The sequence below is a fragment of the Peromyscus eremicus genome, chromosome 1, assembly GCF_949786415.1.
Source record: "Peromyscus eremicus chromosome 1, PerEre_H2_v1, whole genome shotgun sequence".
Lineage (NCBI taxonomy): Eukaryota > Metazoa > Chordata > Mammalia > Rodentia > Cricetidae > Peromyscus > Peromyscus eremicus.
Genome location: NC_081416.1, coordinates 19611747 through 19639728, shown reverse-complemented (window position 1 = coordinate 19639728; position 27982 = coordinate 19611747). Strand labels below are relative to the sequence as shown.

Sequence of the window (27982 nt, the reverse complement as noted above, 5' to 3'; positions counted from 1 at the left end):
ATGTCACCAGAAAGGCAAGAAATTCAGGCACATATGGCTTGGATAATGACAAGAACCAACATTTATTGAGCACCTACTGTTTTCTCCTGACCACCCTGAGAGGTAGGTATTACCAGTTCAAACATGAAGAAACAGGATTCTCCCAGAGTTGGAGGGGGAGGTAGCCAAGCTGGAACGCTGGCTAGCAGTAAGAAACAGCTACCCCATTCAGAATGGTAGGGAGAGGGCGATGTCACACAGCCTGAGCACTAAAGACTCCCTTCTGCTCTCCTGGGCACCCAGAGAGGCAGCTCTCCAGGGAAGCTGCTGCCATCTCTGACCTCACAGTGCTGGAGGCCAACAGAGGCATGGCATCCCCTTCCCTTCAGAGAAGGCTTGCTCATTAGCCCATGTGGAGGAGTCAGCGGTGGCCTGTGAGAGACCCAGGGCTGCCGGGGACGGGAGGAGGCCAGGCTGTGGGGAATGCCTGCGAGCAAGGTTGGCTGGAGATCAGGCAGAGGACAGCACACTGCCTAGGGCAGGGTCACGCGGGAGGCCTCCCCCAGGCGCCGGGCTAGCTGGCTGGCCTGCTGCACCAGCAGGTCAGTGGGGATGACGGACAGGTGCAAGGTCAGCAGCTCATAGCAGCGGACGGGTTCCGAGGGGCGGCTCTTGCTGTAGTAGCGCAGGAGTTTCCTGCAGGAGACAGGGTGGGAGTCAGGAAAGGCCAGGGGGGATTCCTGGCCACATGAGCCTCAAAATGCCCACCCCGCAGTTCTCAGAGAATGACCTAGGCTGTGACATCACCTGTGGCTCCTAAGCTCCAGCTCAACCTAGGGACACAGTAACTTTCTTGCGCTCTCTGTCCTTGAACAGTGGTGTTTCAGCTAACGTGTGTGTGTGTGTGTGTGTGTGTGTGTGTGTGTGTAGTAGTAGTAGTAGTAGTACTACTTTGGGGCCCCTACTGAGGTCTTCCCGTGCTGCAGCTAAGACTGCCAGCAGCAGGACAGTGGGGACTTGAGTGTGCTTCTGGGGGCTTCCTCTATCCATGCGGGATTCCCCCCAGGTTTGTGTTATCAAGGCAGCTGCTCACTCTTGGAAAGGCTATCCCCTGGGAATTGGAGGCCTCGCCACCAACCCCTGGGGCACACGGGGTTCTAGGGCGGGTCAGCGTCACCTGTAGTAGTCACCTCCCAGCACTCCAATGGGGACTGAGTCATCTGAGAGGACAGGCACCTCGATCATCTGCAGTTTGTAGCCCTGAGGGAGGAGGCAGGCAGTCTTAGGACAGGAGGGAGGGAGCAGAGGTGGGCTCGAGGGAGATGTGTGAGGTGGAGCCCTGGCAGGGCCCGGCTGTGTGCCTTATGGCTGTGTGCCTTATCTCTGTGTGCCCTGTGCTGTGTGTGCCCCATGCTGGGGGACAGCGTCTGTACCCCTTTTTACCTTGCTTTCTTGCCTGGGAGGTAGCCACAGCTTCCCAGGGGGACTGGGTTACTGAGGAGCTCAGAAAGGCTCAGGGAGAGGGACATGGGGGTTGGGGGTGGGATGGGGTTGTTCCAGGGTCTTGAGAAGCAAAGGATTCTCAAAAGACTCCAAGTCTCTGTTTTGAAAGAAGTGGGAATTCTTGGTGCAGGACAAGGTGGGGGAGAGATGGAAGATCTGTAAAGCATGTGTGTGGTGTCAGGCACAATTCTGGTGCCTTCAGAGTCTCCCAGCAGGGGCTCAGGTGGCACCACGAGGCCTGCCCCATAGGGAGACGGCTCAGCAGTGTTCAGGGACCCTTGTGTGGCCTGTCAGTCAGTGATCAAAACTTGGTCTCCCACAGCTCCGTGGTACCCCACTGCCTCATGGGACCACTCTAGTCACCAAATCCTTGTCCCCAGAAGCTCTAGCTCTTAGAGGGCACTTAGGAAGACTAGGAGCTTGAGGGTCAGGGCAGCAAACCTTGGGTTTCAGCTCCATCATTTGAATTTTGTGGACCTAGCCATAGTATTTATCTCCAAGACAGCAGTGTGTCCCCATCTGTAAAATGGGTCAACAAAACCTATCCCAACCATTCCCTCGGGTTGTGAGGGACCGATGAAGAAACTACATTGCACTATGGTAAGGTTGGGTTGTCACCCTCAGTGAGTGGAGAGAAGAGAGCAAGAGCCAGGAAGGGTACTGGAGCAGGACAAGAGACCCCGAGGGAGGGAGGTGTGATCCTTGGACAATTAGCAGTAAGTGAGAGGGAAGCATTAAGAAAGAGGAGAGGAAAGGGGGCGGGGAAGGCAGAGGCAGTGGACTTGAATGACCTTGTGGTACTGGGGTGGCGGTGAGGTCTTCAGTACTGCACAGGCTGCTGGGAGCAACAGGCAGGCTGTTCAACAGCCTCGAACCTGGGTCTTCCCAGAGAGTGGGGGTCACGGTGTAGCCTTCTTTGTACACACAGGGGCAGTACTGAAGTAGTAGAGCTGAAGATATAATCGGGGCAAAATGCCTTCTCGGAATAGGGAGTGTCTCCCGTGGTCCGCTCACATCTACCTGGACAGTCCTACACCCTGCGCTGTGCTTACCTGCTGCTCACCGGGGACAAGAAGAGACAGACAGACGGAAGAGTGCAGAAGAAAGCTATCCAAGGGTTTAGAGCAGCAGACAGCTCTCACGACCGTCCCGCCCAGAGACTGGGCACACCCACCATGTCATTCTCGAACCACAGGAAGTAGGAGCAGCGGAAGTCCCCTTCCTGGAACAGCAGCGTGGTGCAGCCCTTCTGCAGGTACCTGCGTGCCAGCCGCACCAGAGCCCAGACCTGGGGAGGAGGAGATTGCTTAGCACTACTCTCACGGCCATGGCCTCCCTACGGAAAAGCAAAGCACAGAGCTGAGGGGTTCCTGGGAGTCCAGGGCTTCTCAGAGGCAGGACGCTCTCTGGGCTCAGAGTAGCGGGAGCAAACCATACAGGATGGATGCCAGAAGGGCTCCCCCTCCAGCTACTGTGAGGATAAAATACATGTGGAAGTGCTTCCTGCGACTTTACTATACACACGACCCAGAACACAGACGTGAAGGTTGTGAATAAACCCACTTGCCCGGTCTGCAGGACTGCGAGGCAATGGGACTGGCTCCGTGCCAGAGGCCCCGGGAAGCACACCTACATGGCAGTGAACTCTGAGCTGGGGCATCACCTGCTTCAGGGGTCAGGCCGGAATGGAGGCTCACTATAGGATGGCTATAAACAGTGGCCCTGAGGGACTTCCCGCTTTAGGCCCCTTCCTGGGAATGCTCTGCCTAAAGCAGGTATTGATACCTCGGTTGCCTAAGAGCAGCCTGAGGGAAGGTCTTCTCTACTAGACTTGCCCACTTCCCATGCCAGGGCCGGGAAATGACCCACTCTGTCAAAAGCCTCAGTGGGAGGGATGTGGGATTTACTTCGTACTTGACCATAATGTACTATCTAATTAAATCTGCAACAGACACAGGAGCCAGCGCCAAGCTCCAGGAACACAACCTGACAACACAAATAGATAACTTTAATAACATCCCTCCCACCTGACTTTGTACTCGCATTTCTGGGGATCCTACTGAGGACATCCAGGGATGAGGACTTAGGCGTACGCACAGGTGTGTCCACAAATCATTTCTAATAGTGACAGTCTGGAGACAATCTAAAGGTTCCCTCAGCAGGGGATGGCTTTGTGAATCATGCTACGTCGGCATGATGGGCCATCATGGGGCTGCTAAAGATGAGACATGTAAAGAGTTAACGGCAGGATGCGATGCACCTGACACAATGTGGATGAGAATGTGTCACTCGGCCCTGTACATGCAGAGGGAGAAGCACTCGGATGGACTTTAAAGAAGGATTGAGGGATGATGGGCTAGTGTCCCGCTGCCCGAGCAGGATGCGGAGGGAGGGAAGAGGTGGTAGACGAGGGAGGTGGCGGTGCTGTGCCCAGCAGGCTCAGCCCCTGCTCTGCCCCGGCTACGAGAGTTCACCTGTGCTTAGTGACCTGTGCCCTTTACACTAATATTACGTCGAAAATTGTAGCATCTCCGCAACAGATGTTGGAATTAAAGAAGACCTGAAATGTCACTAAACCACGCCAAGGCCACACGGCGAGCAGGAACAGAGCTGGCCTTCCACCATCTAGCTTAGTTTACCTATCATGATATACTTTATGTAGACAAAATAAAAATATAGCATTTTAGAAATGGCAGAGGTGTCCCTTTCCTTCAAAAGGAAAACTACCAGTCTGTCACGAAGAAGAGTCAGTTAAATTAGAAGAACAGAGACAGGTGCTTCTTCAGCAGAAATCTGCCAGTTTTACACTTGGCTGGGCTGTGGGTGTAGCTCAGGGGCAGAGTGTTGGCTCAGCTCCATACCTAGCATGACAAAATTAAAGAAATCAAGTTCTGTTGTGGGATAGCTGTACACGGTGTGAAGGTGTATTGTTGTGACTGGTGTAATAAAAAGCTGAATGGCCAATAGCTAGACAGGAGGTACAGGTGGGACTTCTGGGGACAGAAGGGAAGAGGAGGAGAAATCGGGGCACCTGGGAGATGCCAGGAGACACAGAGAGGAAACAGGAGGTGCAAGAGGTGGAAGAGAGGTAAGGCCACGTGATAGAATGTAGATTAATATAAATGGGTTAATTTAAGTTGTAAGAGCTAGTTAGGAACAAAGCCTAAGCTTTCATAATTAATAAATCTCCATGTCATTATTTGGGAGTAGGTGGGACAGAGAAAGACTCGTCACAAAATTCTGATGCCCAAATTAGTTGACCCTGATGTTCTTTCCAGTTTGGCCAATTCAAAAGACCCTCGCTGAGCATCACTTATGCTGGACGCCGACCGGGTTCCAGCACTGTGGATGCCAGGCACACCGAAACACACCAGGAGCGGCTGCTGATGTGCACTGAGGATCTCTAGGTCTGGAAGATAAGCTGCTGGGCCTAAGGAGCTCATGGAAGATGTCATTAGGCACACAGGTCATGGTGGACAAGCACAGCAGTGCTAGGCTGGAAGCAATTAGAGCCTCAGAGACCAGAGTGGGTCAGGGGTCAGGCCTCAGTGTACCCTGACAGGCAGCAAGGAGCACCCGCACCAGAGGACCAGTTACCTTGGCTTTGACGAAGGCAGCCAGGGGCCCCTTGCCCAACTCGGAAGACATCTTCTTGCTGCTGCTGAGAGACGGGGCCACCATCTGCCCAGTGGTACGGTCCACATAGATGAAGTGGACCAGGCCTGGGAAGTCCTCCAGGTAGGTGAAGGCCTGAGTTAAGGGACTTAAAAGCCAGCAACAGTGGGGTGCCTCTGCCCTGGTCATGGGGTTCTAGACTTACACAGGTGAGGCTTAGGGGACCAGGCTGCTCCTCTATACAAGCTTCTGCCTCCACTAAGGCCCAGGGATCTGACTTTTCCCTCAACTCTCTCCCCCTCCCCGCATCCAGTCTTAAGATCCTTGGCACCCACACGTTTAATATAATCTGCACTCTATGGGAAGGACGATGGTGTGCTCACAGCTGGTCATCCCAGCAACAACACACACCTTGAGGCTGGTGTGTAAAGAGCCACTTAGCTGATGAATGAGCCTGACTGACTGCCCACCCCTCACCATGCTCTTCTTCTTCACCTGAGAAATTGGAAGCATCACATCTGAGAGGGGAACAGACTCCCATGGGATGGCAGTGGCTTCCTGTCATCTTCCTGCTTAAGACCAAAATCCCAGAGACTGAGCTCAGAAATGTAGGAGGTTTTAAACAGAAAAGCTGCTTCAACCCCCCCTGAAAACCAGTGTAGATAAAACTAGTTCCTATAACGCGCAGACGCGTGTCTTGGAAACAGGGACACACGCCTATGGTGGGCCTCCCCAGTGATTTTACCTGCCATAGCACGGTGACCATCCACGGAGGTCTCCGAGCACGTAGACCACCCTGGCCCTCACGGAATAGGATTGCCATTTTGCTGGATGGACAACACGGACAGAAAGGTCCTTGAAGACTTCTAAGACAACTCTGGAAGGGCAGGGATTCTGAAATTTCAGCTGTGGGCTATTGCTATCGATGGGCACATGGGACACCATGGCAGAAGAACCACATGTCTAGCTCCCCCTGGGGCCTTGCGCCCTGGGGACTCCAGGCTTTCTTGGGCTAGCTGAGCCCGGCAGAGGATATGACACCAGGGTGACGTTCCTCTGGCTCTTCACCAACAGGAAATCCTTCCAGTCCAGAAGCCGCTCCCTGGAGAGGGAGGGAAAGCGGAAGATGCGCTTCCGTGCAGAGGCCTGCCCACCCCCTGCTCATGTGTGCCACCCTCACTTACCTCATGAGTTTCTGGGCTTGCTCCTGCAGGTGCTGGGGCAGGTGAGGGCCTCCCCTGCCGGGGGCAGTGGCCAGGAAGCTGTGCCGGTAGATGGCACACAGCTGTCTCTTCAGCTTTCCACAGGCCTGGAGCAGCCTGGGCCGTGACACCGAGGGAAAGACACACAGGGCCTCTGGCCACAACCTCCCACTGCACTGGGAGGCAGCTGCCTAGCTTTCCCTAGGGGTGTTCTTTGCCACACAGCATCTTCTTGAACCACATCGTTTTGCTAATACGTGGGAATGTGACTGGCCTTAGGTGGTGCCTGCTCAGTGCTGCATCCGGGTACAGCCCAGGCCTCAGTGCTTGGCGTTAGGTTCTCATGTTCCTGGCCTTCATTCCCCTCCAACCTCCCACGGTCTGGTCCTGGCTCCCTGGGACTCCTTCTCTGTCATTTGCAAATCTTCTGTCCCCTAGGGCCTGGGGAGACCCTGCAGCAACTCCTCGTGAACAACTCCCCTTCACCCCAAGTGTGGCTACTCACTCCCAGGATGATCCTGCTTCACTTCTAGAAAAGGCCTTGGTCTTAAACTCCAGCCAGGAGCTCTGTAAAGAAGAGTGACAGATATGTTCCAGGCTGTGTTCTGCAGGGAGGTCAAGGGAGACTCTGTCTACACCCTGACCCTCCAGGAACACCTGCCCTCCTGCCGCCAAACCTGGCCTTCCTGGCAGTCACTTAGCAGGGCATGATGTAAAGAGCAAGTGAGGGTCACGTGGCCTTGATGGGCACAGACATGCACCCATCAGAGGGACTAGGCGAGTCCCTCAAGGGAACATAGCAAGCTAGGGGACCAAAGAGAAGCGGCTGCTGCAGGTGGCCTGGGGATGGGTTGGGGTAGCCTCAAGGGGATTCTGGCTGGCTCTCTCCAAAGTGAGAAGTCAGCATTACATTATAACAGCTGTGCCACCACGGTGCCCAGGGCATCCAGGATACCGTGCTGCCCACCAACAAGCCACCACGGTGCCCAGGGCATCCAGGATACCGTGCTGCCCACCAACAAGCCACCACGGTGCCCAGGGCATCCAGGATACCGTGCTGCCCACCAACAAGCCACCACAGTGCCCAGGGCATCCTGCCGACAAGCCAGGGCTCCGGTTACTTGCTCTCTCCCTGCTAACCCTTCTGCCCCTTTCAGACCAACACATATTCCAGCTCCTCAAACAGACTCGGGCAGAGCCAGCTACAGCAGAGGCCCCAAGCTGTCAGTGAGCCTTCTGTTCTAGAACTCTGCCACTTTGAGGAGGTCTTGGTGGGAGCCTGTGATGGCCTGGTCACTGATTTCCCTACATGCTCAGTGCTTGGTCTCAGTCTCCACCCAGCTCTACTCTCCTTGAGGCCAGCTGGGAGAGTGCCCCGTGATGGGCAGGTTCTAGCGCCACTGCTCATGGGCTGGCTACTCTTGGCTACATCATGGCTATCTAAGCAAGCCTTTGTCCTGTCTAAAGCACTGGAGTTACACTGTGAGTTCCGCTAAATTCCTATAAAGAGGTTCTGACAATGTGAAGTCCAGCTATTTGTTTTTTATCATTTAATAAGGATAACTAGGGCCATAGACTGAGGCGAACATGGACGGGAACCAGAGCTGTGTGCCCCTCATCTACAGGGGATGAACTGGGCCCACTGCCAGCTCCGCCTCTTCTCCAAAGCTGGGTGCATGCAGTATCCGGGTCCTACCTGAATCTCCTGTCCAACCCGATTCTTGATAAACTTGTCCATCTTCTGGCGTAAGTCTCCAACAAAGGGCTGGGACCGCAGGGCACTTCCAGGCTCCTGACCCTCCTTCAGCTTTTTCTCCAGGAGGGAGAAACCATCCAGCAGTTGGTACAGGACCAGGGCCAGTGGTGTGTTGGAACTCTGCCAGGAAGAGTGGATGCCAGGGTAGAATGGGGTACCCAGTGAGAGGCCAGGCAGGCCCCGAAAGCTCTAGGGTGGGACAGCGGCTCTGTACCTTGGTCAGCAGCACCATGTTGATGCCCGGCCACAGGGGCAGGCAGTACATGGTGTGAGGCACTAGGGGACAGTAGCTTTCTTTCACATTGGCATCCAGGAAGATTCTTCTGGGGCTGGACGGTTCTGGGGAGTGTGGCACCAGCCCCTGGAGGGTGTCCTCAGCCATCTGTGGAGGAAGACCTGTCAGTCTGGTGGAAGAAAGGCCCAGTTCTTCTACAACTTGGACCCCCCACTCACAGCTTCCGTCCTTTGCCCAACCTCTAAGTCACATGGAGCAAACATGTTTAGCTCCCAGAACACCCAGCCCTGAGGTCTCCATGCTGCAGAGGCTGCCCTAGAAGCTCCCATTCTCTCTGCTATCTGCCTCTTGGCTTCTGCTGGACTGTTCTGTCCAATCAGGACTGGATGCCATGATGGGCAGTGGGGGTGGGGGGTGCGGAAACTGGGTGAGTAGTCAAGGGCCATCTGAAGAGACACAGAGCCAGGTGGGAGAAAGTTCTGCCTTCAGGGAGAGGAAGGAACTTGTTAAATGCTTGACGTTTCAGTCACCCTCAGAACATTCCAACGGCCCTCCACACTGGGGAAACTGAGGCATAAAATGACTATATGAACAGGACTCCAGCCTGACGTGGGGGCAAAGGGACTCTGCATGCATAAGAAATCTTTTTTTTTTTTTTTTTTTTTTTTTTTTTTTTTTTTTTAAAGATTTATTTATTATGTATACAGCATGTATGACCAGAAGAGGGAGCCAGATCTCATTAGGTGGTTGTGAGCCACCATGTGGTTGCTGGGAATTGAACTCAGGACCTCTGGAAGAGCAGTCAGTGCTCTTAACCTCTGAGCCATCTCTCCAGCCCGCATAAGAAATCTTTTAGCGAGAAAACTTAGAGAATTAAAGAAATCATGAGAGACAGCACAAACATTTCTCTGTAAGGAGGTCAGTCTAGTTATCTACAACAACAAAAAGTGGGAGCCATATGCTGATCGTTCTGGGTCTTGCTGAACAAATAGAAACATGTGCATGGATGGACTCTCCAAACACCCTCACAAGCTGTAATGTTGAAGGGCTCTGTGTGGACAGGAGAAAGCTAATAAAAAGGAGAAGGAAGTAGAGTGGGCTCCAAGTGTGAAAAAGAAAAATGCACACAGTACGCATACGTGTTCCTGCAGTGTGTGTATGAGTGTGTGTGTGCATGAGTGCATGTGTGTGTGTGTGCATGAGTGCATGTGTGTGTGTGTGTGTGTGTGCATGAGTGCATGTGTGTGTGTGCATGAGTGCATGTGTGTGTGTGTGCATGAGTGCATGTGTGTGTGTGTGTGCATGAGTGCATGTGTGTGTGTGCATGAGTGCATGTGTGTGTGTGTGTGTGTGTGTGTGCATGAGTGCATGTGTGTGTGCATGAGTGCATGTGTGTGTGTGTGTGTGTGTGTGTGCAGGAGTGCATGTGTGTGTGCAAAATAAATGGTTAGAAGGCAGCACCTAAAACATTTTTCATCTTTGAGGGTGGGACCGAGTTATCGATACTCAGTCCCTTCCATGTTTGACTATTGTTATTTCTCATATCTAAATAGAAGAAAGATATCTAAACTTTAATTTTTTTAGTATTAACACTTCAGTTGGACTTTCACTTCCATGTGGGGGCGGTCACATACACCACTCTCCCCAGCCCTGATTCCATGCTGAGCTGCACTAGAGAGCTCCGAGGAGACAGAGGTGCAGCTGTGGCTGGTGGAGTTCCCCAGGAGGGAAACCCCAGCCCTCAGCAGCTCAGAGCAGCAGTGCCCAGGGGAACACAGGAGACTCACCAGAAGAACATCGGTGGGTGGGGTGCCACTATCCAGCCAGAGTATGCTACCTGTCACAAATGGGAACAGAACTGTGGAAATACTGCAAGAGTGTAAATGACCCCACAGCCCCATCTCCCACTCCCGCAGCTTACGGGGTCTGGATCACTGACGGTTCAAGCCATTTAGCCCCAAACACTGGGTATGGCAAGGCTGTTTCCTGTGGCTGAAGCCCCAGAAAGCCATTCCCTCAGAGCTCTCCAGTGCCAGCTGAACTCTGCATTTCCAGGGTTAAAGTAGCAGGGGACAGAAGCTTCCTGCTGGGAACTAAGCCTGTGGTAGGTATCTGGACACAGGGTGGGTGGTGGGGTGGTGGTGGTGGGTGGGCAGGTGGGGTGGCACATTCTTCAGACCCTCCCTCCCCCCCAGCCCCCTCCTCGTTTCTGCTATCTCTATTCCTTCAGGTTGCCCTACATAGACAGCCAGCAATTCCCCATTCAGTTATTCACACACCAAGCTTGCTGAGCGCCATTGTGTGCTGGGGATTGAGCCTAATTTCCTTCCTATGGGGCTCACCAGCCTATTGAAGCCACTATATGTTTGAAATATTACATGTTTGTAATATTATCCTTTCTTGCACTTCATTGCAAATAACCCTCATTTATAAGCAGCACCCCCCCCCCACCCCGGGTGGCTCTGCTTCAGAGCTATGCATAATGCTCTGGCATGAACGAACTCCCAGTTTACAAATGACTTGTACTGCAGTCATCCATTTGTAAATCAGGTGTTTGAAACCTAGGGACGCACTCGCTCCATTTGTATGCTGGGAGTTCCGTGCATGTCAGAACATGATGATCAGCACTGAGGCATACAAACCTAGCCACCCAGAATGGGGGGGGGGGTGCAGGGGAGGGTTGTGATGGACAGGGAAAGAATTCTAAGGTGGTATGTCATGAAGGCCAAGGTCACGCAAAGCCTGCAATCATACCTTGAGTCATGGGATATTTAGTAAAGCTGAAGGTGGCTAGGAACCCTCCCCCCAGAAAAAAAGCTCCAGCATATGAATTCTGTAATCTCTGGGTCTCCTAGGTGCCCTGAAGCCCAGTCCAGACCTAACTAAGGCTCCTAAGAACACCTAACTCAGTGTGCTCAACTTCAGCCATATGTGAAAATCTCTTAGGGTCCTTTGTAAGAAAACCCTGCACAGCTCGGCCTAATGAAGTCAGAATCTCGCACCAGCTCGGCTTAGGTGGTTTGTGAAGATGCCCAGGGCAGTCCAGCTGTAGGTGGGGATAGAATCACTGTTCCAGCCCAGTGCACACCACAGGTTCCCTTCCAGGCACACAGGGCTCACCTGTACCCAGGTCTGAGGACTGCCTCAGCTGTGCTGAAGCTGGATAGGGATGCTAAGTGCAGCTAGGGCTGAGAGCCATTGGTCTAGGGAAGGCAGACGGCAAACTCTTATAAGAAGAGTCTCCAATGTGTCTTTTCCACAAAGCCGGCCTTCTGTCAGCTGGGTGAGCCACAGGGTCCCGACTTTTATCCTAAGAACTTGGTTCTTTCCTGGTGATGGCGACAGCCTGGCTTTTGGCTTTTCTCCTCCTCTAAGCAAGGCTGTGTATTCAAATGCCCATTTGATTATTAATAGTGTTAATTTTACTACTTACTCACGGATCTTAGAAAAACAGGTTAAAAAACAAAACAAAACAAAAAACACTGGCCGGGTGGTGGTGGTGCACGCCTTAATCCCAGTACTTGGGAGGCAGAGGCACGCAGCTTTTTGTGAGTTTGAGGCCAGCCTACTCTACAGAATGAGTTCCAGGACAGGCTCCAAAGCTGCACGGAGAAACCCTGTATAGAAAAAACTAAAAACACTGAAACTGAACATTTACACTCTGAAACGTGCTTGAACCCAAGTGGACTACTGTTTAATTTTACTTACTAACTTCAATATTAATTATAATGATGACAGAGGAGGCAGAGAGAACTCACACATGCAGTTATAAGTGAAGTATATAGAGCTTTGGGGATCATCTGCATGATCTTAGCAGTGTTTGAATTCAAGCTGTGGTTGACAGGGAGGCCTTGCTGACAGAGCTGAGTAATAGCTGAGTTTGTGCTTAGCCCTTCCCAAGGGACGAGGAGACACTGACCCCCAAGACACATGCTCTAGGATGCACACTGGCTTCTGTCCCATGATGCCACCCATCCACACCATGGGCTTCACCTGAGCTCTGCTCGCCTGGGGAAGGAGCAGGCGTGAAGTACTCCTCAGGGAGGGAGATGCTGTCTGTGTCCTGGGAAAGAATACATCACATTAGATGAGGGTCAAAGGCCAGGTGGCTTCTTCCAACTGCTTCAGCTGGGCCTGCTCTTGGGGTGGGGAAAGTTGGAAAGGCCTGGCCTGGCCTGAGACAAGATGGGGCTGCCCTCTTTCCTCCCAGCACCCAGCACATACCGTCTCCTCAGAATTCCTGGTGGGGCCTGAGGTGCTCTGGCTAGCCTGCTGCATTGGGATGTTTTGGCTGCTCAGGGGTCTCCTCTGAGGGAAAGGCTGTGAGAAGTCCAGGGTAATACAGTCAGTGAGGTTGATCTGGCTGCTCCCACAGCCCTGACACCCAGTTCTCTACAGAAGCCCTCCTCTCTACCCTGCTCTATGAGCTAGCCTGGGGACATGGCCCTGTGGCTGTCCAGGGTGATCTGAGCCTGGAAATTCTGATGTGTTGGTATCTGAACCAGCACAACCTGGTACCATTGATGAATGATAATATGGCTAATATGATGCCAGGCACTGTATTCTTCATAAGTGACACCACCATGATCCCAGCATCCCCACTGCACAGGTAAGGGATTCTAGGCTCTAAGATGGTAAGCTCTTGTGTGCTCAGTTCACACAGCTAAGTGGAAAATCCAAGTATCAAACCAGGGCCAGCTCCTCAGATCTACACAACCCTCTAGACTACCCATTCCAGAATTCTTCCATCTTGGAGTCGGAGGACAAATGCCCCCTTGTTCTCCTTGTGCTGCCCCGAGACCTGAGGCCTGTCGTCATCATTCTCGTCCTCCTCTGTGGTGCCTTGGGTGGGCTGGAGGTCCTGAACCAGAAGGATAAGTGCCAGGAGATCTGCCGGGCGCAGGGTGCTTGCACCGTGGCTGCAGAGACAGGGCAGGGCAGCCTGTGAGCATGCAACCTCAATCTTGCTGGATATACAGGGTCTAAAGATTAGCCTACCAATTGTTAAAATCAAAGGTATATAAAAAACAAAAATTATCACTAGGGAGGCCCCAGGGACCAGCAATAGACTCCAAGCATTGGCTAGAACCAACCCCAAGAAGGGAGTGGGCTGAGGTTTGAGACCTGAGCCTGGGACAGATCCAGGCTGTCAAGGTCCTGCAGACAAGGATCAGGAAGGGTTTTGGCTAAGGTCAGGCCCTCAGGGTTACCTGGAGTAGAAAGCCAGCAGTTTGCAGTGCACAAGCAGGAAGGCGTGCTGGCCTCCTCACTGCCCCGCTCAGGGCTCGAGTTGACAGCCTGAACCACGTGTCGCTCGAGCGTCTCGATGCTCAGTTCACAGACCTGGGGGTGAATCAGCCGCTCCACTGCCTAGCCAGGGATTGGCAGCGAAGGAAAGCACATCAGTGTGTCAGCCTGTACTGGACGGTACATTCCCTTAGCCCATAGGACGCTTAACGCTAGATGCTGGGTATGGGAAGCTGGGGGACTAAGACAGCCAAGGTCAAGCCTGTCTGGGTCCAGGCTGTAGTGGAGGCAAACAATGCACAGGAAACATGGAAAATCAACTGTAGTGTGTGCCAAGCAGGAACACACGATACTGAACTAGAGAGGAGTAGCTGAGACCCACTGGAATAGAGTGTTCAACGAAATGTCCCTGAGGAGATGACCTTTAAACTAATATAGAAGGGACCAGAAAGCCTGCCAGACAGAGCAGAGAAGAAGCAAAAGGCACTGAATACAAAGGCATGAGATATACAGACAGTCTGGAGAAGTACTGTCCAAATGAAGTAGAAGGCAAATCCTATGAACAGTAAAACCATTTCTCAGGGCCGGCAAGACGGCTCAGTAGATAAATGTGCCCGCTGAGCCTGATAACCCACGTTTGGCCTCTGGGAGCCACACGGTGGGAGGAGAGAACTGATTCCTACTAGTTGCTCTGACCTTCACTGGCATGCGATGGTACCCTGCCCACACCCACACCATCCCATCCACACACACAAAATAAGCCAATGTAAAAAAGTGCAAAGATTTTCACAAAATATTATTGACACAATATAAATGATGATGTACAAAGGCATCAGATCCATTGTACTGCTATCAAAGCTTGGTTACATTACACACCCAGCAGAGCTGAGTCTGGACCAGTTGCATCTCACATGTGCAAAAGCTACAAGCACATTATGCAGCGCTAGACACAAGGGTTCCAGGGACTGACGGATGGCCCATGTCACCGCTGTATAGTGAGAGAAGCCTGTTAGGAAGGTGGGTCAAGATGGACAGAGCCTCCAGGGTCTGGGGGCTTGGGGAGGGGTTTGGATTTCATCTTAACTGCACCAGGCCTCTTTCTGCAGCAGCTTTTCCTGGCGCCCAAGAGAGAGCCGGCCACCCCATCCTTTGTACTGCCACAGATTTTGATGGACAAGGTAATATGGCACCAGGCCGTATTTAGACTATATATACACCTGGTTTCCTCCTAAGAGCAGGGGGGTATCTTTAGACATCACAGTCTGGCCCATCTTCTGGCACACAGTAGGTCCATTTCTTGGCAGAGTGAATGAGCAGGGCTCTGAAAATGAATGCTTTCAGATCCATTCCCAGCTTACAAACTCTCTTCAGCCATGTCTCACCTGCTCTTTGGCACGGCCCTGAATTGCTTCGCCAATCAGCTTTCACGTCTACACTGCCTGCTAGAGTTCTATTTTAAATCTGCCTGGCCATTTTTGGAATTTTTTATTATTTCTATTTGTGGTGTTACTTTTCATATCTTTAATTTTTAAAAAAGATTTATTTATTTATTATGTATACAGTGCTCTGTCTGCATGTGTCCCTGCAGGCCAGAAGAGGGCACCAGATCTCATTATAGATGGTTGTGAGCCACCACGTGGTTGCTGGGAATTGAACTCAGGACCTCTGGAAGAGCAGCCAGTGCTGTAAACCTCTGAGCCATCTCTCCAGCCCCACCTTTAAAAGGTTTATTTTTTTTATTTTTTTATTTTTTTGGTTTTTCAAGACAGGGTTTCTCTGTGTAGCTTTGCGCCTTTCCTGGAACTCACTTGGTAGTCCAGGCTGGCCTCGAACTCACAGAGATCCGCCTGGCTCTGCCTCCCGAGTGCTGGGATTAAAGGCGTGCGCCACCACCGCCCGGCTATTTTGTTTTTTAATCTAGTAATTTCAACTCCTTGGTATCCAAACCTGTTGGTAATTGATTGCCTGATGTTTTGACTCTCACTTATGGTGGCTCATTTTCTTGTGTATCTGACTATCTTAAACTATGAGCACATTTTACACACACACACACACACACACACACACGCATGCACACATGCACGCACACGCACATGCAGACATACACATACAGAGACACAGAGACAGAGACAGACAGAGGCAGAGGCTGAGACAGACAGACAGACACACCCTCTAATTTAGTGGTTTTCAAAGAATAAAGAGACTGCAGAGTATCACTGGGCACTTGTTAGAGCTGAAACTCCGCTGAACAAGACTCTGTGCGGATGAGGACTACCTTGCCCTTAATGAGCCCACCTGCTCACTCTAACGAATGCCATGAGTGAGACCCCCAGAGGGACTCTGTGCTTGCCCTCCAGGGAGTGGCGGAGACGACTGACCAAAGGCACCTGCCTCACTTGCTGTTTCTGTTCACCGCTTTCCACTCTAGTTTAAGGTCAATGTAGTTCCTCCCTGGGACGAATGAGGTCAAAGAGGCCATTTTCAGAGGGCTCTGTGATTTACAGTGAGCCCCAAATAGTGCCCTCAAACTCTCACCCAGAATCGAGTTGCTCACTATGGGAAGAGTACCTAGCCTACGGCATGGGCAGAGAGAACAACAGGACAACTGGGAGAATTTCGGGGTCCACCTGTCCTCCTGCCCACCATGGTCTCGCAGCTGGACACCCCCAGTGACCTAACACCCCTGAGGCCTGACACCCTTAAGGCCCCAGTCACCTCCACAGCAAAGCTCTGCTCCTGTTCCCTCAGGTGGCTGTAGGTCCCCAGCAGCCCCTGAAAGTGCTTCCACACCCGGGCACGCTGTTCCAGGTCAGGGGGACGAAGCCTGGGGAAGAACCAGGGAGAGCAGGGGTCAGTGGAAAGCTGGTCATCTCCAGACCCGATCCAAGGACCCTGTCCCAGGTCAGCATCAGATGCCTTAGTGGTCAGGCCAACAGTACACAGAGAGGCTGTGAGCTTGGGCAGGGAGCCAGGACTCAGGCAGCCAGAAGGAGGCAGGAAGGCACCTGCATTTCCTAGGCTTCTCATCTCCACAGGGCTCTGTAAACAGACGACCTGGCCTAAAATCAGGGTTAAACTCGGGGTATCAGTCAGCACTACCACTGTGGCTGTCAGGCACCCATGGCTATAACTATAGTCGGTGTCATTGACACCGTGGCCACGAGGGCTAAAATGATCCCTGAAAACAATGCCAGCAGACCTAGCAGTGCCTCAGCAATGAACATGTGCTCACATCCCTTCAAAACTCAGGACACAGCATCTCAAACCACGTGACTTTCCCATTCATGTTAGTGGGTCAGGCAATCCCGCTTCTTTCTCCTTGGGGTCCACGTCTCAACCCACCCTTCGCCACGGTCCTTTCTTGCTCATGTATGTTGTGAAGTATGGCGCCATTCTCAGCCATGGAGGCTCTTCGTATAGGCCCAGTATGTCACAAGGTTGGGGGTGGGGGGACTGCATATTTTTCTGTAGCGAGTTCAAACGGCTGCTCTGAGAAGTCAGAAGGGATACGCTAATACCCCTTGTAAGGACAAAGTACTGATGCTGGGAAGCCCCGGGCTGGGAGAGCTGGATGCTGCCACTAACCAGCTAGGTGGTGCTGGGGAGGTCTAAATTTTCTGCCCAGTTTCCCCATCTGCAAAATGAAATCAGAACAGATGCTCTCCAAGGCCCTTCTGAGCTCTGCTTCTATGGCCTGACTCAGCAGAAGAACTGATGAGGCCAATGACTCACTCCTTCCGGATGAGCTGGCCGTCCACAGTCACCAGCCCGAAGTGCACCTCGAACAGGTACTTGAGCACGCACAGCTTCCTCCGGAGGTCCCCCTCGCTCTCACTGTGATCTCCACTGATGGCGATGAACAGGCACTCTCCAAACTGTGGACAGTCACGTAGCATCAGTTGGTCCCCTGGGGACTCCCTTCGCCTTCCGGGTTTCAGAGGATAATTAAGGGGAGGGTGAGGCCCAGGGGACTCTACTAAGCTGCAGTTTCTGCCTTCTAAAGAGCTGTACAGTCCAAGGTAAGAAAGTGGCATCGGGGCTCCCAAGGACTGCACAGGCGTGGACTGTGGGTGTGCTGAGAGCTGCAGGGTCATACACTTACCAGATGCAGGACGTAGAGGTGGTTGTCATTTTCTGTTGAGAAGCTGGTGTACGTGTCTGAGAGCTTCTCCAGCATCGTCATGGAGGAGATGATGATCGGGGCCAGGAGGGTGCTGAGCTGGTCCTCCAGTGCAGGGAGCTGCAGGAGAGGGAGAACAGAGCACGGCCTACCCTGCAGGGGTGTCTGACATTTCGACACTGGTATGATGTCTACAAACAAAGTGGGACCCATTCATAGCTTGGACAAGCCTGAAAATGTGCCAGATACTGGGGACAAAGGAACAAACAAGACCCAGGCCTTACAGCAAGAGACCCACAGGGTTAGACCTGCCTGAGGGACCACGACAGCCCTGGTGGGGAAGGCAGGAGGAGAGACTGCTCCCGACCTTGTGTGGTGCCTAGGAGGCTGGGCTCACCCTAGTGACTGCGTGGCTCAGGGTCCAAACCCAGAAGGAAACATTCAAGTAGGTATGTCTGACCGCATTCACAGGCCATGTACACCCAAAGAGAAGCTATGAGCACAGCCCAACACAAACCCAGATTTGCTTAAAACATGAGGGTAGTTTGGGTGACTTTTTTTCTTCTGTAACTCAACTGAATGGTTTTCAAGCATGACCTTTGCAGATACTCCTGCAGATACGCTGTTAGGAGGCTGGACAAACTTGCAAGAACTTGAGCTGTATTTTCCCCCATCGAATGCTTGGAGCATTTAACTGAGAACTCAGTGACCCCAAGGAAGTCTCTTAGACATATCAAAGTCTATGCCATCTGCAGACACGGACTACTTCAGGGACTTTATCCCAAGAAAACAAATATGTGTGCACAAGAGCATTCACAACAGCAACGTGCAATTTCAAACAACTGGGAAAACAGAAATGTCCAATCCTAGAGAAACAGCTAAATAAGTAATACATCTAAACCACAGTTTCTTAAACTGGAGGTCACAATACGACACAGGTTTGACTAACCAAATAAACGGTTTGCAAAACATTTGGCAATGGTAATACAGTTCTGAATGTACAACCATCAAAAACTAATACAAAATAGAAAGTATAAAGGATCAAAGGAAGCACTGGTCCTAACATACCAGTGTGCTCTCTGCTTCTCACACCACTGTATCACAAAGCACCGATGAACACAGCCTTTAAACACCTCACTTCAGATTTGAGACTACTCTATGTTATGGATTTTAGACTTTTTACACCAGTCTTCTGTTTTTATAGAAACATAATGATTTACTCATGGAAGACAAAGACTTAATATTTCTTATTGCCATTCCTGTGCATATAATAAACTAGTGTATCTCAAACCATATTGTGTTAGAATATTTGATTTAAAAAAAAGATATTTCAGTGGTTGACTTTAATTTCATAAAAATAACTTGATAAATTTTGATTTGGGTGTAGGCACAATTACAAAAATTTGAGAAATGGCAGAATAATAGAAATACTTCTACTATTTTATACCAATGTTTAGGTGAAGTGCTGTTCTCAGGATCGACAATTATAAAGTCACAATATCAATCAGCTCAGAAATATTGAAGATGGTTCATGTGCTGCAATACCAAACAGTAGGGGAAAGTTATTAGTTTTTTTTTTAAAAGATTTATTTTATTTTAAACTTGTGTGTGTGTGTGTGTGTGTGTGTGTGTGTGTGTGTGTGTGTGCACGCATGTGCGTGAGCCAGTGCATGTGCAGGTGCCTGCAGAGGTTAAAGAGGGCACTAGACACCCCGGAGCTGGAATTACAAGTGGATGTGAGCCGCCACTGAGGGTGCTGGACCTGAACTCAGGTCTCTAAGGCAGCAGTAAATGCTCTGAACACCAGGCCACGTCTCCAGCCTCAGGTTTCAGTCTTTTGTAAAAGTAAACAAGTACACCATGCCATTAGTGTTCAATGTTGCTTTCCTCTTTCGTTAATGAATTTAAATGTATACAAATGAACTGTTCAAAAAAATTTTTTTTAAGGATGTGTTATCAGCAAGCGCCTGGTTCCACATTTTACACCTATACGCCAGGGACCATGGAAAACTTTCTGTGGTGAAAAAAAGTTGCAGTTAGAAAGTTTATGAGGTTCTTAACTAAGTGATGAAGAATCCATCTAGCTACTTAAAATATTATTGTTTCAACGACACAGGGAATTCCTCTGACACAGTGTATATGCTAAAAGGATGTGAATGCTCTATATTTTAAAATGCATAGAAATAGACAAAGTATTGAAAAGCACAAAGAAACCCAACACCATTCAAGCTATTACTTCTGGATAAAGAAATTATGAATGACCCCCCCTCCCCCGTTGTGTACTTGCTCTGTTCCCTAACAAGCACGTGTTTACATGGGCAGACTCTTCTTCCTCGTTCCCACTCCTCCTCCACCCTTCCCCAGCAGAAGAAGGGAACAGTGGATACCAGAGTCTGTGAAAACACCAGAGGAAGCCTGGCAAGGACTCCAATTCCACCCTCGGTGCTGGGGTGAAGAGAAGAGAGGAAATGGCTGGCCTTGCTGATTCCACAAGACTCAAAAGCTCCTCCCAGAAAGAGCGCTGAAGTACACAAAGAGCTGAGGAACCTCTCAGCTGCAAACAGAACCAAGCTACTCACTGGCTGGTGAGTAGCAGTGGCTCAGAGCGGGACCAGGCACTTTCCTTGTCAACCTTCCCATCGCTCAGGAAGCCGGGTCTGGGTGCCAGCTGGGGCTACCCACTCTGTCACTGGCAGTCCACAGCCTGTTCAGTTCTGACTGCTGGTAGAGATCGGCCTGCATTCACGGGGTTTACTCAACCTACAGTTCACTGTTCATGGTGCCTCCCTGGATCCCACGTTCCCGAGAGCAGGAACTACATTGCAATACTTGCTGCTGTACTTGTAGAGGCCAGCAATCTTCAGGCTCTCAGTATGTGGTAAACGACTGCACCCTAACACAGGTAGAAACAAATGCTTGCAATTTATTCAAATTCTATTGTTTTCTTCAACAGTCACAAATTATATTGAAAGTCATTAAAAAAAATCTAGACTGAGTGCAGTAACTCATCTACAGGTAGTAGCTCTTTCTCTTCTTTCTTTCTTTCCTTCCTTCCTTCCTTCCTTCCTTCCTTCCTTCCTTCCTTCCTTCCTTCCTTCCTTCCTTCCTTCCTTCCTTTCTTTCTTTCCTTGGTTTTTTCAAGACAGGGTTTCTCTGTGTAGTTTTAGTGCTTGTCCTGGATCTCGCTCTGTAGACTTGGCTGGTCTCGAACTCACAGAGTTCTGCCTGGCTCTGCCTCCTGAGTGCTGGGATTAAAGGTGTGCACCACTGCTGCCCTTCAGTAGTAGCTTTTTGTTTCTTTTTTTTTAATTTAAATTTATTTATTTATTATGTATACAATGTTCTGCTTGCGTATATCCCTTCAGGCTAGAAGAGGGCACCAGATCTCATTACAGATGGTTGTGAGCCACCATGTAGTTGCTGGGAATTGAACTCAGGACCTCTGGAAGAGCAGCCAGTGTTCTTAACCTCTGAGCCATCTCTCCAGCCCCAGTAGTAGCTTTTTCTATTGAGAATATTTTGTGGTGAAAGGAGACCAAAAATTTTCAATATATACAGAGTATAAAGAAATATTCTTATATATTACATGATAAATTATAAAGTGTGGAAACGGTTTTGAATGGCTTTTAACTCATTTTTATTTCTAGAAATAATTGAATCAAATAGTTGGATAAAGTTCAAGCACAAATGAATGTTCCCCACAGTGACAGCTATCTAGGATATACATATGTGTGTGTGTGTGTGTGTGTGTGTGTGTGTGTATGTATATGTGTGTATATGTTTATACATATGTATAAAAATATCTTTATATATTTAGAGAAATAGTTTAATAATGATACATTTATTAATCTATTTGGATATAATGGTACCATTAAGAATTATGCTTTGGGGTTCATTTAACAAAATGCAAAAGTGATTTCATATAATGAAGTGAAAAAAATCAAAAAATGAAACTGTAAATGTGGTATGACCCCCACTATATAAAAGATAAAGACCCAAAGCAGGAATGTCAAGGAGCTAATGGTGCCAGGTGACGGGATTATGAGTTATTTAAAACTACCCTGCACTCTCAGGTTCCCTATAATAATGCCCGCTATCCCGGAGAAACTCAGTATGGCACACACACAGACAGAACTTGAGGATGTGTTCCTTCATACTAGCTGTTTAGGAACTGAAAACGTGGGACTTTGTTCTCGTACCAGGTTTTAAATAGGAGGAAGAACTGAAATATTTCTTATAAATTCTTAAAGATTAGAGGCTAAAGATTAGATATGTTGACTTTTAAAAATGGAAGTGTCAAAGAGATGGGCCTGGTTTTTAATTTAGAAAGTCATCCGAATGTCCATGATCTCCCAAGTTTTGTTTCCTCTTAACCAAGGACAATGGCATCAGTGGCTGATGGTGAGGGTGATGTGGCCAGCGAAGGGGGTAAGTTCATCCAGGCCTTAGACTCACCCCTGGATCTGGGGAGCAGCTAGATTGTGCTGCCAGGAAATGCAAGAATGGCTTGATCATTGCAACACTAATAAAAAAATTTAATCCAAAATCAACCCTGAAAAAATGCAATATAAATGACTCTTATGAAATGTAGAATGGAAATTATATAAGAGAATATGGCAGCCATTTCTAAGTGATACTAAATAATTATATAAGAGAATATGGCAACCATTTCTGAGTGATACTAAATAAAATGGATGTCCATATACAGAAAAGCTTCCAGCCATACTTTACACTACATTCAAGTCTAAAAAGGGTCATTAGGTCTAATATAAAATCCAATGGAGGTTGTTGAGCTACCTAGTGAGATCTTGTCTGGGCAGAAATAGGGGCTGGAGGTGGTTTGGTAGATAAAGACGCTTACTGCCAAGCCTGACGACCTGACTTTGATCGCCAAGATGGTAGAAAGAAAGACCGACTTTCCCAAGTTGTCCTCTGACCACCACGTATGGGCTGTGGCATGTGCACACATTTGCATGCATGCACACAAATAAATAAAAGTTAAGCAACAATAAAAACAACAAAACTCCCAAACCAAAAGAAACCCCAAACTATACAAATTCCAGAAGAAGATATGGGGAAAATTCTTTGTGATCTTCAGTTAGGCAAAGATTTCTTAAGACATGTCACCAAAAGCATGATCCGTAATTTTGGAAGACTGTGCTGTCGGAACTAAAAACATGGCCCTTTGAAGGGGCTCTTTTTTTGCCCTAAGCCTTTAAAAGAAGCTTTTATTTATTTTGTAGTATGTGCAAAGAGGAAACACAACACAAGAACAAAGTCATCGAGTCACAAGCAGCTCAGCTTGACGTGTCCTTCTAGATCCTGCAAGTGTACGTGCATTTAGGGAACTGAGATTATACAGTATGTACCATGCTTTCCCCCACACTGTGAATATTCACCAACTAAAACCCAATGCTACATGAGTATTTTGATAACCAAGAATACACCATGCCATCTCAATCTGTCAGACAAAATTGTAATCCTGTCTTCCTTGGCAACAAAAATTTCATTGAAGACAAACATGGCAGCAGGTCTCTAGACAGAAGGACTGGCAAAGTTACAATTAAAATTCTGCACCTCTCAATGCTCAGCTGACGAGGAAACATAAAGCCACAGACCCCAGAGTACAGCCTTCCTGAGTTTATCATCAGATCTATATACTAAAATAGGAAGGTGTGTTCCTGATCAATAAATGAATTCCTATGGAGTAGCTGAAGGTCACCTATGACAGGGCTTCTCAGGATGTCAGCCTCAACACAGCACAGCGCTGCAGATCTCGCCCTGTGAGCCTCTCTCTGCCCCTCCACAGTCGGCCTAGCAACATGAATGAACTCACACTGTCCAGACATGGCTTAACAATTGTATGTTCGAGAGGAGTCTGTTCTGTCAACCTGTCAAACTATCCTTTTAACCATATGCTCTCCTTTAGGACACTGATAAAGTTCAGATGTTGTGGAATGAACTTTGTGCACAATAAACACAAGTCTCTTCGCAGAAATGCACATATGGATCCCTGGGTACAGTTGTTAACTGTCTTCTAGATGTGGTGGTCCTAGCAGAGAGCTCTTTCCTCATCCATCCTCTTCTCTGCACAACTCCAGTTCAGGATGATTCCAGTGAGAGCATCACAGAGTTCACCCCCAGGAGACAGCCCTTTTTGAAGGCACTCTTAGGAGCATGTGCAAACAAGCCATAGCCTGAGAGGAAATATCTGCAAAAGAGATCTAATACAAGACATGTTCAAACTACGTAAGAAATTCTGAAAATTCAGTATGAACAACTTGAGAAAACTGATCTGTTGTGGGATATTTGTATACTGTGTGAAGATATATTGTGTGATTGGTTTAATAAAGAGCTCAATGGTCAATAGCTAGGCAGGAGGTATAGGGCACAGAGAGGTATAGGGACTTCTGGGCACAGAGAGAGGAAGGAGGAGATAGTCAAGGCTCAGGGGAGGTGCCAGGAGACACAGAAGAAGCAGGATGGACAGTGTGTGACAGAACATAGATTAATAGAAATGGGCCAATTCAAGTTATGAGCTAGTTAAAAAACAAGCCTAAGCTAAGGCCGAGCTTTCATAATTAATAACGTCTCTGTGTCATTATTTGGGAGCTGGCATATAGCCCAAAGCAAACTCCAATTAGATCAAATATGGGAAACAATATGGCAAAATAGCACATGAAAAGCCTCCCAGAGTTATTAGTCACCAAAGGATGAAAAATGAAATATGGAATTCTAGCTGACATCTATTAAACTGTCTAAAATTAAAAAGAATGAATAGTAAGTATCAGCGAGGACCTGGAAAGCAGCTGGTGGGATGTAAAATGGTAGATACTTCTTCTGTGGAGAGCTAGGGGGTTTCTTAAGGACTACAGGGCCTGGAGAGATGGCTCAGCCATTGTGAGCATTTGCTGTTCTGGCAGAGGATCTGGGTTCTATTCCTAGTACCCACGTGACAATTCAGAATCATCTGTGACTCCAATTCTAGGTGATGTGATCCCCTCTTCTGGCCTCAGTGGGAAAAGCATGCACATGGTTGGTGCACAGATACACATGCAGGCAAAACACCCATACACATAAAACCAAAAACCAAATACATCCAGAGTCCAGACCCATGTAAAGATGTATGTTCACAGTCAATGTGTTTATGGTAATCAAAACCTGGAAACAAGCTCAATGTCCACCAAGAGGGGAAAGAAGGAAGGAATTGTGGCCTGTGACATGGCGGAACGCTGCTAAGATGGATGAAGACACAACAAAGAACCGTGCTGACTGAGAAGAGCCAGCCAAAACCAAACACAACACACTATGAAACCCACACACACTGTGTTCGACACTTCTGGGTAAGTCTACAAAACACAGACTCACCAGCACAGTGAGGTGCTCACTGGTTCTTAGGGAGCAAAGGAAGTAAAAGAAGGCTTGTAACTTTTGGGATGGCAGGCAGCAGGTCAGTGATTGTGACTGAATCACAGAATAGACACATTAAATCGTATACTGTAAACAGGAAGACAGTGGTTAGTCTAGTATACCTTAATAGAGCTGTTAAAAATGAATGCCTTATGCGAATGCCAAGCTTTTGAGGGTAAGGACCTGATATCAGGTTTCCCTGGTGTGTGGCTAAAATTTACCTCCTTTCCCTCCCATTGGCCTAGACAGCTCTGGTGAGGTACGACATTACTCGGATCATCAACAGGCTGCCTCTGTTGGCCAGGCACAGGCCCTGCCAAGGCCTCCTGCTGGCCAGGAGGATGCCCTCGGGTGGCTCGGGTGCCTCGGGTGCCTCGGGTGGCTCCTCTCCCAAGGAGCTGCCTTGAGACAGCCCGTGCTGCACTGACCTCCTCTTCCTCATTCTCCGACTGTCGGAACTTCAGTCTGAGGTTCTCCTCAAACTCCTCGTCTGTCCAGAAGAAGAGCACCTCCGCGCCCTCGGTGGCCACCAACACGCACTTCATCTTCCAGGAGAGGCAAGAGCAAAGGTCACACCTGTTAGTTCAGCCTGAGGAATGAGAAGACCCTCAGCCTGCTGGACATTCACTGAGCCCTCTGGGCGTGCCAGCCACCACCGGGAGCGCCACTCTGAGGTTGTTTCGTTACACCCTGACGAAGCAGCGACATGAGGGTCGGGCTGGAGAAGGCGGGTGGGAAGAGAAGGTGTACAGAGCCCACAGTGGTTCGGTCCGCTATTCTCATTGTTTTCCACAGCCCTAAAGTGGGTGCCGCCCACCTTTCCATCCCCACCCCCACCCCAGAAGAGGAACATCATTTACCTTGGCAAGGCATACAGCAGAGCTTCCAAGGAGCTGGATTCTGACCAGTTCAGGGAAGAGCACAGCATCCTTGGTCCTGCAAAAGCTTAAGGCAGAGAGGGCATGAGAGCACGCAGGAGCTCTGGTCTCTACCGCTGCCTGTTCCTGAGAGTGGACAAGCTGGGGAAGGGCTGAAAAGTCACAGGCTCCCCCATTTTAGGGACCATGAGCTTGGGGAGCCCTCTGTGTGGAGGGAGCGGGCAACACTCTAGTTCCTACCTCCTCTGCTGCAGGAGAGGTCTTGTTCTATATACTCGGTGCCACTCAAACACGTGGCGTGGTCATCAAAGCCACCCTGAGCAGCCCTGGGGAGCTTGCTGTGAATGAGTGACGGGTTACCACACAAAAGGTATCCTGGGAAGGTGCCACAAACTAACACACACAAAAAAAAGCATCAGGGTTTGCTTCCAGTTTGGGCTTTCCTAGGCCACATTTAACTCTGAGCCTCAAACTCGCCCTGAGAGACCAAGGAACAGATAGGGATCTGCACCTTCCTCCCAGGTATTCCCACCCGGTTACAGGGAGAGTCACCCAGACCCAGCCAGATGCACCCTCAGCACAGTAGGCTCAACTTAAGGACAAGAATGGTGCATGGGTGTTATTCTTATTTTCCAGCTTCAAATAACACGAGAAACAAACTCACTCCGGAATTCTCCCTCTTTTGATAAAAGGCAAGAAGAATGTAAAGTCAAAGAGGGTTCGATCCTGGGGGTTCAGCACCTTTTGCAGTGAAACTCTGAGCCTGGCTGAACCACCCTCGGGCTTGGCCTTGATGACAACTTCCTGGAAACACTGGCATGCTTCTTGGTGGGGATCAGGTTTTACTGCTTCGGTGATTATCTTCAAAGGTTGCTAACCTCATGTTTTAAACTTTTGTTCTCCTTATATCTCGCTCTAAAAAGAGGGAACTTGGAGGAGGGCCAACCTGAGAAAATCCCCTGTACCCACTTTTTCCACCCGGACCACAGCTCTCTCACTATCCCCAGCAAACTGTCCCTGTGGCCTCTGTCCTGTCTACCACAGCCCAGTGAGAAGTGGGGGCGAGGGGTGGGGACTAGAGCCTGCGATGCCCTGGCAGGAACAGCTAGCCTGGGGTGGAGTCTCGCCCCGCGCATTTAGCACCGCGTCACGGCGGGGCTCCGCCCACAGGCTGCTCACTTAGCATTCTTGCAATGTCACCCTCAAATCCTCACGTCCCCTCCCCTACTCCCCGAATTTCACGGTAACCCTGGGGAGTAAGGCCTGGCTCGTGGCGCCCGCTCCGAAAGAGCGTGAGACTGAGGCCGTTCCCGGGGACCCCCGGGCCTCTCCAAGCTGGGAGGGCTGGGCGGCGGAGGTGCCCACCGAGGGGAGACCCAGGGTGGCGCTAAGACACCCACGATGCCTACATACCAGATCCGCTGCTCTCAACCTTCGGTGTGTAGCCAGCCCGCGGCTCGCTTCCGGGTGGGACCATGTGACCCAGCCACATGACCCGGGCCTTCTCTGTGGGTTCGAGCCCCGCCTCCGTCTGGCATTGCTCTGACTTGACATTGCCCCTGACCCGCAGGGCACTGCTCTTGTTGGTCACGGGTCTGGCAAGCTGCGGGTGCTGGGGTGTGTGTGGTCCCACATTCCCCCTGGCATGAGGAGGGCTCCCACTGCCATTATAGGCACCTGCTGTGTGCCGGTGACATTTCAGAGACCCTTCTGCTTGACCTAGCTAAAGCGACTCCCCACACACTTACAGAAGGGGCAACCGAGGCCCCAGAGAGAACGAACTTGCTGAAGAGGAGCCAAATAGAAGCAGAACCCAGGTTTCCTTGCACCTCCGCCGGGATCTTCCCAGCCTCTAGTTTTCTTGCTGAATTTGATTGTGGGTGAAAGCTGCCCTTTTGTGGGTGTTTTCTCTTACCTGAGCAGGATTGCCCAACTGTCTCACGTGGGCGTGTGCTGTGGCTCCTTGATTTACAGGGGTTCCCAATCCGACTGAGGGTTTTTGTCTTGAACCTATGATTGCAACCTATTTAGATTTTG

General features: G+C 49.9%; 1 protein-coding gene across 1 annotated transcript; it reads right to left on the bottom strand.

Annotated features, from left to right (window-relative positions):
• Nucleotides 1-43: 43 nt before the first annotated feature.
• Nucleotides 44-27423, bottom strand: Hps1 (HPS1 biogenesis of lysosomal organelles complex 3 subunit 1). The gene is given in 21 exon segments (XM_059257842.1): nt 44-675; nt 1157-1239; nt 2657-2770; nt 5080-5224; nt 6134-6199; nt 6282-6416; nt 6805-6866; nt 7996-8175; nt 8270-8437; nt 10078-10127; nt 12284-12353; nt 12515-12610; nt 13092-13209; nt 13501-13549; nt 13552-13660; nt 16253-16361; nt 17270-17412; nt 17640-17777; nt 25496-25612; nt 25928-26012; nt 27359-27423. Coding segments are annotated over 19 exon segments (2115 nt in total). The 5' UTR covers nt 25928-26012; nt 27359-27423; the 3' UTR covers nt 44-512.
• Between the last annotated feature and the right edge of the window lie 559 nt (nt 27424-27982).